Source organism: Cricetulus griseus, chromosome 2 (genome assembly GCF_003668045.3).
Source record: "Cricetulus griseus strain 17A/GY chromosome 2, alternate assembly CriGri-PICRH-1.0, whole genome shotgun sequence".
NCBI lineage: Eukaryota > Metazoa > Chordata > Mammalia > Rodentia > Cricetidae > Cricetulus > Cricetulus griseus.
In genome coordinates, this window is record NC_048595.1 from 277345727 (window position 1) to 277363515 (window position 17789).

The 17789-nt window shown below is 35.3% G+C and overlaps 1 protein-coding gene across 3 annotated transcripts in view; it reads right to left on the reverse strand.

Moving 5' to 3' along the window:
• Shprh (SNF2 histone linker PHD RING helicase) overlaps positions 1–17789 on the reverse strand; it is a 70762-nt gene that overhangs the window by 22120 nt on the left and 30853 nt on the right. For all 3 annotated transcript variants that reach the window (XM_027402024.2, XM_027402023.2, XM_027402025.2), the window contains exons 15-24: positions 15314–15402; positions 13325–13417; positions 10407–10514; positions 9027–9169; positions 8099–8272; positions 7764–7826; positions 6426–6651; positions 4480–4623; positions 2766–2867; positions 1238–1309 (exon numbers count right to left, since the gene is read on the reverse strand). In XM_027402024.2, coding sequence (XP_027257825.1) covers positions 1238–1309; positions 2766–2867; positions 4480–4623; positions 6426–6651; positions 7764–7826; positions 8099–8272; positions 9027–9169; positions 10407–10514; positions 13325–13417; positions 15314–15402 — 1214 coding nt within the window. The remainder of the gene's footprint in view (positions 1–1237; positions 1310–2765; positions 2868–4479; positions 4624–6425; positions 6652–7763; positions 7827–8098; positions 8273–9026; positions 9170–10406; positions 10515–13324; positions 13418–15313; positions 15403–17789) is intronic.

Here is a 17789-nt window from a genome sequence, read left to right on the forward strand (position 1 = left end):
CATCACTATTTTTGTAATCCAATTTTAAGTTCAGGAAACCCTGGTAATATGAGAATTGGATAAAATAATGTATATAAGAAAACTTAAAAACTGTCAATAAGACAAAATAAAATTCTAGAGACAACTGAATTTCACTAAGGCTAAAATTTAAAACCATACTATTCTGACCCAATCCAACTCTACCTTTCTGCTGCTTTTGGCGCTGAAGCTTGAACCCAGGGCCAACTGCATGCCAGGCACACTCACTATATCACTAAACAACTTTCAAAGCTGGATCCCTTACTTATGAATATAGTTTTTGTTTAAATCAGACATTATTATTATAATACACTATTATATACACTTTTATCCTGCCTCTCAGTGTTTAATGTAGTAGCTGTCCTTTTAAGATTTACAAAGTGTCTTTTGAGAAATTTTCTCTGTAAATGTTAGATTAAAAGGTTCTTTATTCTCAATTTACTGTTGATCAGAACATAGAAATGATACATTCAACTTTGCTCTTAATTCCACAAAGAAAAGTCTATTGTTTAAGAATAGGCTTATCTTTCAAATGTTCTAAAAGTAACTTAAATTCTGGTATTAAGTCAGTAGTAGGACAGAAATGCCAATTCTTGGAGAATAAAATGGTGCCATCATGTTTGCAGGCATTTTTACACTAACATGCACAAGTGACTGTGCTTATATTCCTCCAAACCATTTCAAAAAACTCAAACAAACAAACCAAAACCAAACCAAAAAAAAAAAAAAAAAAAAAAAAAAAAAAAAATCACATGTAAATTCTGCTAGGAGCTTTCTGTACTTTAAAGCTGGGATTGATCTGAGCCTTTACTATTGTTAGGAGCTATACCATTATGCCTCTGTATTACCTTTCCCACTAAACTTGGGCTTTATTATATACTTTGTTCAATTACCAAATACAGTAATGGGGCAAAATTAAGTTACTTGGCAACAATGTCTTGTCTGGAAATACATTCACAACTATGAATCTTTAATGAAAATGATAGGGTTGTTCTAGGATTAGTTTTCACTTAGGAAAAACATGGTTGAAGTATTTGTAGCCTAAGCATGTCAACTAAGCCCTGGCCCTACCTCTAAGATGAGAACTACATACTCTTTCACAGTCATGAGAAAGCACATGCATGTGTGCACATGAGATGCAGGGAAAGCCTGAATAGCTAGAAGCCTTATAAACTGTAAGATGTTTTAGGAACTCATGTGATGCTTAGGACAATTTTACCTGTTTTCCCAGCTGTCGAGCACAGATTGGACAAGGCTCTGGATTAATACCTCCTGATGTTTTATCTTGAGACTATGGAGAAAAAGAAGAATCACAAACATGTTAGTTATGTCTTTACATTTAGAACTAGATGCATGCTTTGAAATTTATACAAGTATGTGCTGTCTATTTCAATCTGAATTATCTAGCTAGTGAGATGACCTAGTATTTTATGTATTACCTAATACTATTATTTATATAATTTATTCAGTACAGAATTGAAGAAAGGAAACGATTTTTTAAACAATAACTTAAAGTACTATTGTACTATAGTTATGATTACAATAGAAAGCAACATTAAAATCAAAATACAAATGGCTAAATCTTTGAAATTTCATTCTCAGAATACATTTTACCATAAAGAAATAGGAATTAATAACTCGTACAGTGAAATACAACTTTAATCCTAGCTCTTGGGGGTCAGAATCAAATGAATCAGGAGTTCAAGGTGTCCTGACGGAGCTCTGACTACATGAGACCATCTATTTCTTTTCTTAAATAAAAGGCTCTTTATATGTCACAGTAGAAGTCTGCACTTATAATGCACATGTACAAGTGTGCAGTTGCTGTGATGCACATGTAGAAGCGTGCGCTGTGACGCACATGTAGAAATGTGCACTGTAACGCACATGTACAAGTGTACACTGTAACGCACATGTACAAGCGTGCACTATAACGCTTACATAGGAAAAGGACAGGTGTGGGAAGAGGCTGTTACTTAGCACAGTTCTGTATTAACATTGTTGCTTCTCAGCATCTCTGCTTGAATCTAACTAAGCAAATAACGGAAAGATGATATATAATTGATTTGAGATCCCTGAGCCTAAAAATTCTATTAAACCAAAATAGATTTTAATCGCTTCCTTAAATTCTCATAAAATTTTAAAGTTTGAGAAAGTCAGAAAGATGGACAAGCTTTAAAGCTAAGGACAACATAACGTCAAACTGAATAGAAGATGACTAAAAATTCTCTTTCTGATTCTACTACCCAAATAGTCAAACATTAAAAACAAAACAAAAACCTTTAACCTTCTAAATAATAATAACAAAATAAAACAAAACTTGGAACTGTACTTAAACTGGGTAATGTAAAGACACTCATTTAAAAGATTAAATTATTTCATCTTAGTATTGATTTATGATCACATAAAACAAATTACCTAAAAGTGGATTAAAGTAATTCACCACTTTAATAAAGTATTCCTCACAATTCTAAAGGTCACCTGGGTACTTTCTGGTGTAGATGCTCCTGGAGACACAACAGTTCATGACCGTGTCTGGCAGGAGGTAGGTAGGTAGTCAGGGAGGTTGCATTGAGAGTTTAGCAGAGGGACTGTAGAGTCATTGTAGGCAAAACTAGTTTTGACTCATCTAACACAAACAAAATGCCTGTACTATTCATTACAGGACTGATATTTTATGTGGAAACTATCACTAAAGTGGTTCTTGAAATATAGTAAGGGCAAACAGCATTTAAAAAAGCAATTACCTTTTCCAAATTTGTCAGGTAAAGAAGCTGTCCAAGTTTTTTCTGGAGCTGTGATGTAGCAACAGCTTTATCATTTACCAGTTTTATACGATTTTGTTCAACCTAGAAACAAAAAACTTTATTCTCTCTCAAATTAGGGTTCAAGTATATTAAACATGCATAATTCTTCTGAATAATACAAATTTCCTGTCCTATAAAAATCCATTTACATATTAAAATTCAATTTTACAAGATTACTACTGAAAATACTTTGAAAGGACTTCTTTGTTTTACAGAAGAATTCCATGAAGTCCTTTTAAATGCAAGTATCATGACATATAGGAAAATTGGATAAAAATCAATCTGAATTCTACTTCTGTGCCACTTCTCAATAATGTATGTATGGAATGAAAATGACATGACACACTACATGCTGAAAGTGGTTTTATGAAATCCAGAAAGAATATCCCCTGACTTTCTTCTTCCTCTTCCACAATACATCACAAAGAAAACAGAGAGAATTAAATGGAGGATTTTCCTTGTTATTTCTTCTGTGTGCACTACTATAATAGCCTAAAACACACATTAGAAGAAAAACATCACGAAGAAGTCATACTTAAGACCATATAACATAATAAATTATCTTAAAACTTTTTCAACATTATAGTCTATATGCTTTCTAGAAAGAATTAAAGTATTAAACCCCCATAGGGGATAAAAATAAATAACACAGGCGACAGTATTTTTGTTATGGAATAGGAAAGAGTGGTGGGGTTCTGACTGAATCCTGACACAAAGTTATCCGAGTAAACACTGTAAATGTCTTTTATTAGTAAGAGGAAGAACCTGCAAAATAAAAGCTTCTAGTGTTTTTTTGAAAAACATGTTTTTCAAATTCTGGTAAAACTGAAGCTACATAAAATAGTTCTATTTTGGTTGTGAGCCTAGCCTTTAACGGCTGAGACATCTCTCCATCTCTAAGTGAGGCAGGGATGGCACATACTTTTAATTCCAACACTCAGTAGGCAGAGGTAGGAGATCTCTGAGTTTGAGGCCAGCCTGGTCTACAGAGGGAGTTCTAGGACAGTCAGGGCTACATAAATCAAAAGAAGGAAAAACAAAACAAAAAAACAACTTCTAAAAGTAGCCAAAAATGCCAGGTGGTGGTAGTGTGTGCCTTTAATCCCAGCACTTGGGAGGCAGGGTCAGGCGGATATTGTGATCTCAAGACCAGCCTGGTCTACAGGAGCTAGTTCCAGGCCAGTCTCCAAAGCTACAGAGACACCCTGTCTCGAAAAACAAACAAACAAACAAACAAACAAAAAAAAAGTAACCAAAAATATAATAGATTTCATGTATATAATGTATCCAAAAATAGATGAATATGCAAACAAAATGTACCCAAACAACGGACACACTAAGCATGTACCATACATGAATGAAACTGCTCGTTTCGGTGGTGGCACATGCCTTTAATCCCAGCACTCAGGTGGCAGAGACAGGTGGATCTCTGTGAGTTTGAGACCAGCCTGTTCTACAAGAGCTAAGTTCCAGGACAGCCTCCAAAGCCACAGAGAAACCTTGCCTCAAAACACCAAACAAAACAAAACAAAACAAACAAACAAAACACAAACTTATAGCAGTAACTATTTCTAGATGACATCACTGTTTGACTTATGTCTCCTGTGCATCTTGGATTTTATTGTGGTCTTTCTTGTGATCTATTCTCAACTACCTCATGTGGTTCAATGATGTGATGGACAGGTGGGTTTGGCTTTGGTTCCTTGGGATGGCGCACTCTTAGTCGCTCTGTAGCCATTGCAAGTTCATCAACAGCTGACACACGATTTCTCAAAGTCATCCAGTATTCATGAAGTAACTGAAGGGGAAGGATAAAGACAGTAGCAAGGCACAGAATTAAAACTGTCCAAAATCACCAAGATACACCTTGAGCAAAAGGCTTACATTAAATGTTCAAGGAAATGTAATTCTTTAAGCTAATTCAGGATGAGGATGTATGAAAAATAACCACCTAGGATGACGCCATTGTAGTTCACAGGACAGAATACCTAGAGATTTCACGGCGAGACAAAGTTCTACTAGATTTATGTATTTGGAACTGTTTTTTGCCATAAAGTATTTTTATATTATATTCACATATTTAAAATAATTTGTATTTGTGGTAATGAGATTACAGAAATGACTGAGCATACACCATTGAATTCAAGAGTTAATCAGACACGTTCCTTAGAAACTCTTAATAGTATCATTATTTCCTTATATTTCCTCTTTCAAAGCCAAATAGGCAATTACTATCATTAATTGCTATTAATTAATATTTATTAATTACTATCAATTACTATTAATCCCACTTTTCATTAGAAAAATACTTAAGTACTTACACAACTTTTCCAAAATTTATAAATTTCATATATTTTGATAAGCTTTCTTCACTAACATTTTGAAGTAGAAATTAGTTGATGGATCTAGCAGTAGCTCATTCATTTGTTTTTCATTTATAAAGGAAACATGTACAAAGATGGAGAGAGGCATGATAAGCACTAATCTAATCATAGAGCACATGGCAAAACTAGGTTATAGAAAACAATATAAGAATGACAAGGCACTGTAAGAACAATGTCTTCCTCCATAGTATACTGTAATAAATTGTGTTCATGTGCTTTACATTATAATAGCAGATATGATGAACTAATGATTTCAAATTTATAAGAGTATCATTCCTTAGTTTATCAAATATATGAACTGTCATTTTAAACAATATATCGTCTCTTACTTGAAACAAAATGTTTTATTTTGCCTTAAAACATAAAAATAGAGCCAAGCAGTGGTGGTGCACGCTTTTAGTCCCAGCACTTGGGAGACAGAGACAGGTGGATCTCTGTGAGTTTGAGACCAGCTTGGTCTATAAGAGCTAGTTCCAGGATAGGCTCCAAAGCTACACAGAGAAGCCCTGTCATGAAAAACAAAAACAAAACAAACAAAAAAATTACAGTAATAATAACTTACGTAAATATAACATTATAACTTAAAAATACTTCGTCTCTCCTTATCCATCTCACATGTGAAGGTCAAAGATAACAAATTTAAAATAAAAATTTATTTAATAATCAAAAAATCCTAGAAGCACATCTCATATATAGTGCAATGGAATCAGTAAAGTATGAAACCAAAGAACAACTTATGCTGTATCCATTGCAATGATTTCCAGATTTCTAGCTTGAAAAGTATCTACTATCTTCCCCAATATTCAAAGTTGATACTGATATTTGATTGTTAGTCCTCATGGAAAAATGAAGTAAAGCCATATGCTAGTTTCATAAAACACCTATTAAGATCCAGCTAATAGGGACTGGAGAGATGGCTCAGAGCTGTGGTGGCTCTTTCAGAGGTCCTGAGTTCAATTCCCAGCAACCACATAGTGGCTCTCAATCTATAATGGGATCTGGTGCCCTCTTCTGGCAGACAGGCATACATGTAGACAGAAGACTGTATACACACTAAATAATTAAAAAAAGATTGTCAATTAAAAAAAAAATCCAGCTAATAATAGAATGAAACACACAATCAAAGGTTAATGAAAATTAGCTCCAAGTATCATTTTAATAAATTTTGTTTAGTAATTTAATAAAAAGTTGCCAAGTATTATTATAATAACTGTACCTTATATTCCTTCTTCCATGCCTCGAAGAGATCCATTGAAACACTTCCTTCATCTACATATTCAGCATCGAACCTATGTGATCTTGCAAATGACAATATTGCTTTCATAGATCGCTCTGTCTCACTTATCGCCCACAGGCCCCGGGTAGTAGTAGGTACTCTATCATCCACAAGTCCTTCTTCATCTTCTATCATTTCTTCAAAGATTGCAGTCTGGCCTTTGACTCTGAAAAGATACCAGAACCAAGCAATTCTAACTGCTTCCAGTGAGTAACTGACAGAGAGGGATGCCATTGGGACAAATAACTCTATGGCAATTTCACATCAATAAGGTAATACTTGTACATCTTTGGAAAAAATAACAGCAATTCTGAAAAGTGTCTTGTGCTTTTTTTCTGTTTTGTTTTATATTTTTGAGACAGGGTCTCATGTAGTTCAGACTAGCCTTAAATTCACTACAAAGCAGAGGCTAGCCTTGAACTCCTGACTGTCCTTCCTTCAACTTTCAAAGGTTAAGATTACAGGTGTAAGTGTTTGCCTAGAGTTTCATGAGCACAATCCAGGATAACACAACAAAAATAAACAAAAACCACCCAACAACAAATAAATAAATAAATCTCTAAATCTCATTCTATAAATCACATTCTGGGAATTCTGAGCCATCACCATTATCAGTCATTAAAAAACGAAGGTAAAGTGGCAATAGAGCACAGGCCACAATAAGAACATAAACTTGTCTACATGCCCTAAGTACAGCAATCCCAGTACTAGGTAGGATAGGGTCTTTGATGAAGAAAAATAACAAGTGCGACTATTTTCTTAAATAATATTTTAAAAAAATATAGGGTAAGTTGTTACCTTCACGTCATAAGGATCAGAGAGGTAATTTGCTCTTGTCAGTGGAGAGGGATTTGAGTTCAAATCCATCAGACTATTGTGCCTGGGATCTTACTAATTACAGATTGTCCCTTATGATCATTTAGGGGTAACTTCTAAAGAAAAACTGGGCATCTTAAATGCCAAATGGTCATTAAATTGATTTTTCTTTTTTTTTTTTTTTTTTTTTTTTGGTTTTTTTTTGAGACAGGGTTTTTCTGTGGCTTTGTAGCCTGTCCTGGAACTAGCTCTTGTAGACCAGGCTGGTCTCCAATTCACAGAGATTCTCCTGCCTCTGCTTCCCGAGTGCTGGCATTAAAGGCATGCACCACCAACGCCTGGCTAAATTGATTTAATACAGGAAAAATATAACAAAGGTCCTAACAGAAAATACATGATCAGACATTGAAATCTCTGAAATGTTTTTTTTTTTTTTTCATGGGTAATAATCAGTGAACTTACGTGTTAGAAAATAGCTTTGATTCATACTCTGTGAACAATTCATCAGCTTTACAAAAGACGCAGCTGAAAGAGAGAATCAGAGAAATATTCATGAATACAAGCAGCAATAAGATAATTTCTCAAAAACAGCTTAGCATTTTGTATTTCATTTTTCTAACAAATAGAAAACGTAAGAAAAAAGACAACATCGTTGTCAAGCGTATAATCCTTGACTTGCTTTATTTTTTAAAATACATCTCTTCATCTGTCTGAATTAAGAGAAAATGGTTCAACTTATGCATAACTATTTCTTGCCTGGAAGACGCTGTACCCTGCATGACTACACCGTCACCCACCAGTTCAGCGGGAGTCTGGCTGGTCGCAGATGGCAGACAGTTGCAGACTCAATCACATCACGGGATGGAGGTCTCTCCAGCTTCTTCACAGCCTCTCTCACTAGCTTCTGGAACTTACTGAGCTCTTCCATCTGGGTTGTAAGTAAGAACTGAAGACCTCTGCAGTCACGGAACCTTAGTCCCATCACCAGCACAGCACATAACACCAAGAGAGTAACAAGTCAGTTTCTTCAGAAAATGTTTGTTGATCACAGTGTTAAAGAAACTGTCAAATTCACACACTCGGCTGAGACTTCCTTTCAGAGTGTACCCAACAGTACCTACCAGTACTCAAGGTTTAATAAAATACATTGCCTATTACAAAAAGATATCAAAGAGTTTGATGATTCTATTCTTGGGAACTAAAAAAGAGCATAGTTTCTTTCAAAGATCAGAACTAATACATACTAAATTTTAACATGCATCTTTTGACATTCTTTACCTATTTGGAGAGTATAGACTACAGACTAAAAAAAATTCAGAAGAAAAATGGACATATATTATAAACATGTAATTAAGCCAGGCAGGCAGAGGCAGGTGGATCTTGGAGGTGGAGGGCAGCCTGGTCTATATAATGAGTTCAGGGCAGAGTTACTTGGAGAGACTCTGTCTCAAGCCAACAAAAGGAGTAAGTATGAAACAACAACAGCAACCAAGAACAGACCTCAACAGACTCTAAAAGAAGAACGTTTCAAATGGTTAACAGAAGGAAAAAAAGTCTGTTTTAGACTTAGTATCTAATATTTTTGTTTGAAATACTCAACGAAATGTGCAAAATCTACATGCTCCTAACTAAGTACATATTGGGACACTGAACTGCACCTCCTGATACTAAATGATCTAAACACTGGTAATTGTACAGTGATTCTGATTTGTACTGTTTTCTTACTTCTCTGACATAGACAGCTTGTCAGTTTGTTGCTTGTAGTTACTGCTTATTTCATTTCGCACCCGCTGAACAAGTTCCTCATCAATGGAAAGTTCCAATGCTCTGTGGATTACATTCAGCCACCAAGGAGAATTAGAATGAATCTGGAAAAAAGGCCAACATTGATCAGTTGATACATATATTTAGCATTCACTGAGAAAGGTGATGTGAAAAATATCGGTAAGTTCTGTTCTCAAAGGATTAACAGATAAATCTATGTACAGTGTATCTATATGTCTACATCACACAGAAAGACACACAAATTCTGTATATATTTGGCAAATATCTCTATTGTATTCCTAACAGAAGAGTTGTTTTTCGAATACTCTGGATGAGACTTTATATAAAACTTGTGTATCAAAGCTGTATTAAAAAGTATTCTACCCTATCTCAAAAAACCAAAAAAAAAAAAAAAAAAAAAACCCAAAAAACAAAAAAACAAAACATCAAAAAGAAAACTCCGTCTTTTTTAAGTATAAAGGAGATCTAATCAATGAATACTGAACTGGATTCCATTGAATAAAAATTAAACTACTAAATAATTAATGAATTAGGAAGTATACTACGTGGAAGAAGTGATAAAAAATTCTAAGTAGAAGACAACGTTTTTGTGTTGTCTCCTCATAGATTCTGCTCTGGTGTCACGAAACCTGTGATTCTAAATGTGGGGAGAGACAGCTGAGATCAAAAGGAGATTATAGAAGTCTTTATACTTTCTCCAAGGGACAAACTATTATTTACCCAACATTAAAAGGAATCAACTAGAGTTTAAAGAAATGAAACCGAACCTTAACTATTCATCTACCTACCTGTCCACTCCAGAAACAGACACTATTAACTATAAGTAAACTTATTGTGGTGGTTTAAATGAGAATGCCCCCACAGATTACAATGCTTAAATTCTTGGTTCCCAGTTGGTAGAAGTATTTGTCAAGGATTAAGAGGTGTACTTCATTGGAGGAGGTGTGTCACAAAGAGGAAGGCTCTGAGTTTCAAAAGAGTCGATCTATTTTCTGTAAACTCTTTGTCTGTGCCTTAGTCTTGTGGATCAAGACGTAAGCTCTCAGCTGATTTGGCCTCCATGTCTTTGCTCTGCTATCATGGACTCCTGAACTTCTTAAACCATAATCCCAATTAAACACTCTTTTTCATTAGTTGCCTTGGTCATAGTGTTTTGATAAACTGCAGAAAAGTAACTAAGACATCTGTGTTGATATAGGCACTCAACAAAGTGCTCAGAATTCAAAGGGGGAACAAAATATTCAAGATTTCCCCAAAACAAAATAGATCCAAACTGTTACCTGGAGACAAGCACAAGAAAGAAGCCCACCCATCTGATACCTTCCTTTGGAGCTCCCGTATGGACTGCTGCACAGGCTGCAAAGCTTGCTGGGCTTCAGCAACTTCTGTGTTACACTTGCTCATATAGTGCTCTCTAAGCTGCTTGGCCTACGTTGAAATACAAAGTGAATATGAACTTTTACTTGAAGGCTTGAACATAATTTACTGTGATGTTTCAGTATCAATGTGGTCACTCCATACATTTTAAGTTCCTTGATATAAACATACAATTCCATAGTGTAAAAAATAAAATATAATCATTCTAGAAATTCCCTAAGATACACAATGAAAAAGAACAAAACTGGTATGTCTAAGCCACAAAAACTTGATTTAAAGATTTATCCCTTATAGGATAAAAAAAGACATTACTATTTCACAAGTGAGGCAAGGGATATCTTATAGGATTACTTCTCTGACTTAGTTGTTGTAGTGCCTTAAGAACTGGTGTAGTTTAAAAATAAATCGAGAGTCACAGTAACAAAGGTGTTAGAAACTGAACCTGTTCTTATAAAATTTGTATGTATTATTCCTGACCCTCAGTGTGACTACACTTGGGAGATAGGACCTGTAAGAAGGTAACTAAGGCCATATGGGTAGTGCCCTAATAGAGTCCTTATGAGAAAACAAACACCAGGGATGTACAAGCATGAAACAAAGGCTATGTAAGAAAACAACAGTATCTAGATCAAGGAGAGGAACTGCAGGAGAAATTAAAACTCATAGGTTTGAGGGAATACACCTTGATTTTGGACTTCAAACTCTAGAACTGTAAGAACTATTGATTCTTTAAGCTTCCAGCCAGTAGTATTTTGTTATGATAGACCTAGAGGACTAAACTACTAGGAATAAAATTATTCTTACTCCTCTTCCACCTTTTTAAAAGAATAGTGATCAAATAATTCAAAAACATATAGGGTGTATGAAGCTAGGGAGATGGCTCAGTAGTTACATGCAAGAAGACCATAGCTCAGAGCCCCAGAACCCACATACATGCCAGATGAGCATGGCAGCTTGCCTTTATTTCCAGCCTTGGAAAGTGCAGAGGAGGGATCTCCTGCGCAAGATGGCTGGCACTACCACCTCTATTAGTAATCTCTTGGTTTGATGGAGTGACTTTGTCTCAAAGAACAAGGCAGAAGAGCAGTCAAGAATAACTCCTCACATCAATCTTGGGCCTCTGTATTCATGCACACACATGTGCCCACAAATGAGAGCATGCATTCATATACACACACTACATAGATACACAGATGAAAAGAAACAAAAGTGATACACACAGATACACACACAAAATGGTATATTTTTAAGCTTTCAAAAAATAAAAATTTCCTGTTATTTGTAACATAAACATAGAGGACAATATACTAAATAAAACAACTGATCCACTGAAAGATAAATGCTGCATGACCTCACTTTGATGTGGAATTTAAAAAGTAAAACTCATACAGATGGAGAGAATGGTGGTTGCTAGGGGCTGAAGATTGAGGGAATACTGGTCAAAGGACTATACAACAATGATTATAGCCACGCTATCCTACCAAGAGTAGATTTTAAATATTTTCATTTTAAAAATTAAGTTGCCAGGTGGTGGTGGAGTACGCCTTTAATCCCAGCACTCGGGAGGCAGAGGCAGGCAGATCTCTATGAGTTCGAGACCAGCCTGGTCTACAAGAGCTAGTTCCAGACAGGCTCCAAACCCTGTCTCGAAAAACCAAAAAAAAAAAATTAAGTATATGGGGGCTGGAGAGATGGCTCAGAGGTTAAGAGCACCGACTGCTCTTCCAGAGGTCCTGAGTTCAATTCCCAGCAACCACATGGTGGCTCACAACCATCTGTTATGAGATCTGGTGCCCTCTTCTGGTGTGCAGATATACGTGGAAGTAGAATGTTGTATACACAATAAATAAAATCTTAAAAAAAAATTAAGTATATGAGGTAATGGGGATAGATTATTTATGTTGAGCTAGCCACTCCACAATATCTGTATACATCAAAACATCATTTTGTATACTATAAATCCATGCAATTTTTGTCAATAAAAACTCCTCATTTTAACAAATATAAGGGGGTAAATGTACTTGTAAAATCCCTATTTTCTATCTTGCTGATTCCAATAAAAACTCTACTTTGAGGTTCAATATATTTCAACTATATCTACTCTTGATTTTAGTCAAGTTCTTCCTCTTTGATCTTAAAAAAAGGCGAAAGTTCTTGGGAGAATTAGTACAGCAAATTATTAAGACTTTTTAATAAAATAACATCATATCATTCCTTTCAGTAAAAGGAACCTCTTAGAGCAGTGGTTCTCAACCTGTGGGCCATGACCCATTGGGGGGAATGTCAAAGTACCTTTTCATAGGGGTTGCCTAACATCATCAGAAAACAAATATTTACATTACAATTCCTAACAGTTGCAAATTTAGTTATGAAGTAGTAATGAAAATAATTTTATGATTAGGGGTCACCACAACATGAGGAACTGTATTAAAGGGTAGCAGCATTAGGAAGCTTGAGAACCACTGTTGCAGAGAAAAATGCAGCTGAAAATTTGAGTTCCTGTGCTCTCTTAAATAAAAACATAGAAAGGAAGAATGTCTGTAACTTTGCTGTTTACTGAATGACACTCTTTATAGTCCTACCATGAAATCAGAATCTTCTTTTCATTTGTTAATCTTTAGTGCAATATATACAAGCCATGTAACATTGGTAAACAGACCACCAGACAAACAAAATAATATGGAGTCCAATATTCTCTGCCACTCTAAGCCACCACTGCAAAGTTTGGAACATCAAAACAACAGGAAAACAGGGCTGGCTACATTTATTTAAATGTTATACATTTAGAATTAACAACTAAATGAAGTGTAATGATTGAAAAAGTAAACTTTTATAAATAGAATGAAAAGAATAACAATTACCTCTTCTTCAAGTCTGCCATCTCTTAAGGTGGGAGGTATCCCCTGGTGTTTGGCTGCCAACAGTTCCATCAAGTTATGTGTAGCATGAAGTCTCTATAAACACATAAAAGGTGAAGCTACGATGCAATGCAGTGGATACCACAGCATCTACTGTAGGGCACACTGAGCATGAATTTGAAGTTTCTATTGGCAAATACTTTTCTTCTGAAAATGTTTGAGTGCCTCCCCCCCTCTGCCCCGCCTCAGAGGAAAGTGAACAGCAAAAAGGTTTTAAATCATAATGACATGAATTTTCTCCAATTAAAGAAATATTTTCCTGCAGTTATGGCTATGTACTGAGCAGAGTATAGAGTAAATAGGTACACTTTTCTATTATACATGCAATAGTCTACACAAGGAAATGCAGGAATCTCAAGATGGCGCAATATTGTAGAAAGATTAACTGTACTAACTTGATTCTTTTTCTAGAAAATGAGTCTGAATGAGTCCAACAGTATTATGACAAAAACAAAGATAATGAAAACAGTTGTTATCTGAACACACTGAGCTTGAAAAATCAACACACTGAGCTTGAAAAATCAAAAGGGAAAAGTTGGAGTTGAAGAGATTTGAGGAAGAAGGATTTCTGTATTATATATAATTTGCTTCCCACTTTGATACTGAATCAGCATTGGTTAGAGATTAAAGGCAATGAGCAGAAATTAAGTAAGATCACAGTAGTTTAACTGCTAAATTAATATTCTATCTTGGGAGACAGCTAGGACTACAAGATGATTAGGACAGAGTTCTGGTAATATTATTTGTTGCCAGTGATATGAGACTTTCAGGGTTCACTTTATCTGGGAATAGATTACTAGCTACAGTATAAGTCTCTGAGTAGTCTATATGACCTCAAATACCTTAGGTCTTTTCAACATGACTCCTTAAACCACACACTTAATACTAGTAGATTTAATAGCAAAAAGGTGCAAATGATACTAGAGATACATGTTTCATTTTCTCTGTGTGTGCTTGTGGAAAATGATCTATTAGTTTTTGAACAAGTAGTTAAAAGGGAAGATACATGTAGTATTTTATCCCAGAACAGCATTGCTGACCTGACTGGCCTGAATAAGGACTCAGTGAGCAATACTTTGCCAGTCAGCAGACATACAAACTAATGAAAAGCAAGAACCAAGCTGATTGCTTATCCTTTGATTTTGAATTAAGAAATTTGGAAACTAAGCTGTTTTCTTGCCTTCTATCTTTATTTCTTGAAGAACAGCACATCTTTTCCCATGAGGTACATGCATGCTTAAGGTCCATGTCCTGCCTTGTTATTCTTTACAGAATACAAGTACACCTGCAGTTGACCTTTGCCCCAATCCTGCCCCCTCTTATACACTTTTCCAAATGTCCACTGTATCACATGAATATGCAAGTTCTAAAATCTTTATTGTGAATGACAAAGCTTATCTAGGTATCAAGCCCAAGCTTGCCAAGATTTATCAATGTGTCTTTACTTCTCACTTAGCTAGAATCTTATCTATGATTTGCTGGGAAAGAGCAGTTAGTGTTATAATCGAAATATGCAAATCCTCCTAAAATACCTCTAAAAGTTGAACTCAGACCAACGGTCATATTAATTTTACTTAGTTCCACTACCTTAGTTTAGCTCATTTTCTTTTCTTTTTGATGAAAACTATTTGTACAAGCATGTTGTTGTTCATATGGAAAATTATAAAATTAGCTTGCTCTCTAAATTAAGAATAATTAAAACTATGGAATAATAATACAAGTCAGATTGTTTAACTTACATAGAGAGAATAATGATGATTCTCAAACTTTATCATATATACAAATCATTCCAGGGACATATTAAAAGGAATCCCAGCTTTCATCTCTAGTAATTATGACTCAGTTCACTGTTACCCTTTATTATAACATTTTGAAAAGTCATTGTTTAAAATAATTTGAATGCTTACTTGATACTTTTCAGGCTGTACTTACTTGAAGTGAATCCGTTTTGAGTTTTCCTTTGTGCTCCTCAGAGGAGCGTAATACTTCTCTGTACAGCTCTGCTGCCGAGGCATACTCACCTGAGGAGTTACAATGCAACGAAAGGACACAAGTCACATCACTGCCAGTGTTATTCAGTTACTTTAATCTAAAATGCTGCATCAAAAAAAGAATAATTCTAATTCTTATTATGGCTATTATTATTGATTTTTCAGTGCTGGGGAATACACTCAGGGTTTTTCACATACTGGACAACTGCCCTACCACCATGCTAACATTCCCAACCCTGTAACTCATTATTTTTGTAGGTTAAACAATCTGACCTTGTATTATGATTATTCCAGTTTTTTTTTTTAAGGTAATTATCAATCCTTTATTCCACAGGGTATTTTATTGACCAAGTATCTGAAAGTATTCATTAAATAATCATCACACATTTCCATAATATAAGCATATACTTCTAGAATTTGAAAGTATAGATTTCCTTTAAAAGTTCAATCTTTATTGATCTCTAGGTAATGAGAGTCTAAACAGCATCAGCTACTGTAATTCAACCTATAGACAAGAAACTACAATAGGAATGCAGTGAAAGCCACCTGCAAAGAGTAGCTGTGTAGCTTGTCTGGTAGCAGCACTGGACTGTTATATAGGAGCTTATACACATTCCCCATGCCATAGTGACTGCTTGAGAAGGAGTGGATGAGATGTTTTGCCCCAATCCAAACATCAGGGCAGGGAAAGGAAACAATCAAAGAGGGACAGAGGATAAAAGTTGAAAGAGGGAAATCTACTCACCATCAAAACTTGTTATAGCAACATAAAATGAAGAAAACCAGGTGGGGCGGTACATGTCTATAACCCAGAACTAGAAAACACCATGTAAGCTAGGCTGGTCTCAAATTTGTGGCAGGTATCTTGCCTCTGACTCCCAAGTACTGGGATAATAGGCATGTGCACCATGTCAGGTATTAGCACAGTCTTGAGGAAAAAAAAAAACAAAAAAAACCCTAAACCCAAATGAATGTGTTTTCTTAAGCAAAATGGAGTAATAGGGTAATCAGCAAGCAAGCAATTATGTGAATAAAACAGTGTATAGACATGAAACTGTTATACATAATATAAAATGTATTTAGAAAAAGATTATTTTGAGCCAGGCATGGTAGTGCACACCTTTACTCCCAACACTCAGTAGGCAGAGGCATGTGGATCTCTGTAGGTTGAGGCCAGCCTGGTCTACAGATCGAGTTCCAGGACAGCCAAAGCTACACAGAGAACCCTTTCTCTAAGGGGAAAAAGAAATAAAAAAGAAAAGGATCATTTCTAGCTGCAACCCCAACTTACTTCAAGAGACTGAGGAAAGAGGAATATAAAGTTGAGCTTAGCCAAGGCCACATAGCCACATTCAAAGCCTGCTTGGATTATACAGAGACATATTTTAGGGGCTGGAGGAAGACCATTTCTCAGAGGATGCTAGCTAGAGTTCAATGACCCTAAAGTATTTTAAATATTGCATTCATTACTCACACATTTTCAAGGACAAGTATACATATTTTTCAATTGTAATAGACAAGTAATCTACAAATTCTGATCAGAATTACTCTATTCGATTAAGTTGGCACTGTAAAAAGCTGATATTAGATGATAGGCATTTTTCCCCATTTTTGTTTAATTCTGTCCAAGTTTAAATAAAACAAAAGTTCAATGGAAAAATTCTTTACCAGAGCTTGTGTCAATTTAGTCTTGTCTTTATGGACTGTAAGCCCCAGATATTTTTAGAGTTTAGACTGATTCCTGGACTACTACAGTTAGGATGTGCTTAGTAAAATGATGCTATGGTGGTTAAAAAAATAGAAAAAATATAAATTCATAAATACTGTTAGTTAAAATGGCCGCTATAGCAATGTTCCAAAGTAAAGACTTCCTTAAAGTTGTAGGTGCCATATTTGGAAAATTTATCAGATATAACCCATATTTTTGTCCTATTATTATTTATTGATAATAAATTTATATTGTAAACAAGGTGAAATTATTAAGAATCTGATTTAACTTCATACTATAATCCATAACATGAGGAAGCTCTTGTTCCCAAGTTTTCAATGTTTCCCTGCTTCATACTAAGAATGACACTTTCGTGGGGCAGCAAAGCAAGGGCTGCTCTGTACTGTGATCTAAAGGACTGTAACATGCATGTTCCAAGCATCAGAGGCCAGTTTAGTTACAATTGCAGAGGAGAAACCAGATGTTGAACTGCCCTTTTAGAGCTACTTCTACCCATCTTGTGAGACTAGTTTTCCCAAGCACCTGGGAAAGGAAGAGACACTTTCTAGTATGGTTCTGCCATGCTGAAGAATGGATAAAGCAGGCTAATTAGGAGTCTAGAACACTATTTTGTGCTCCACAGAAAGTACATGTTTCTCTGGACAAATTATTTTCTTTTGGTATATGTGTATGTCTAGGTACACGTGTG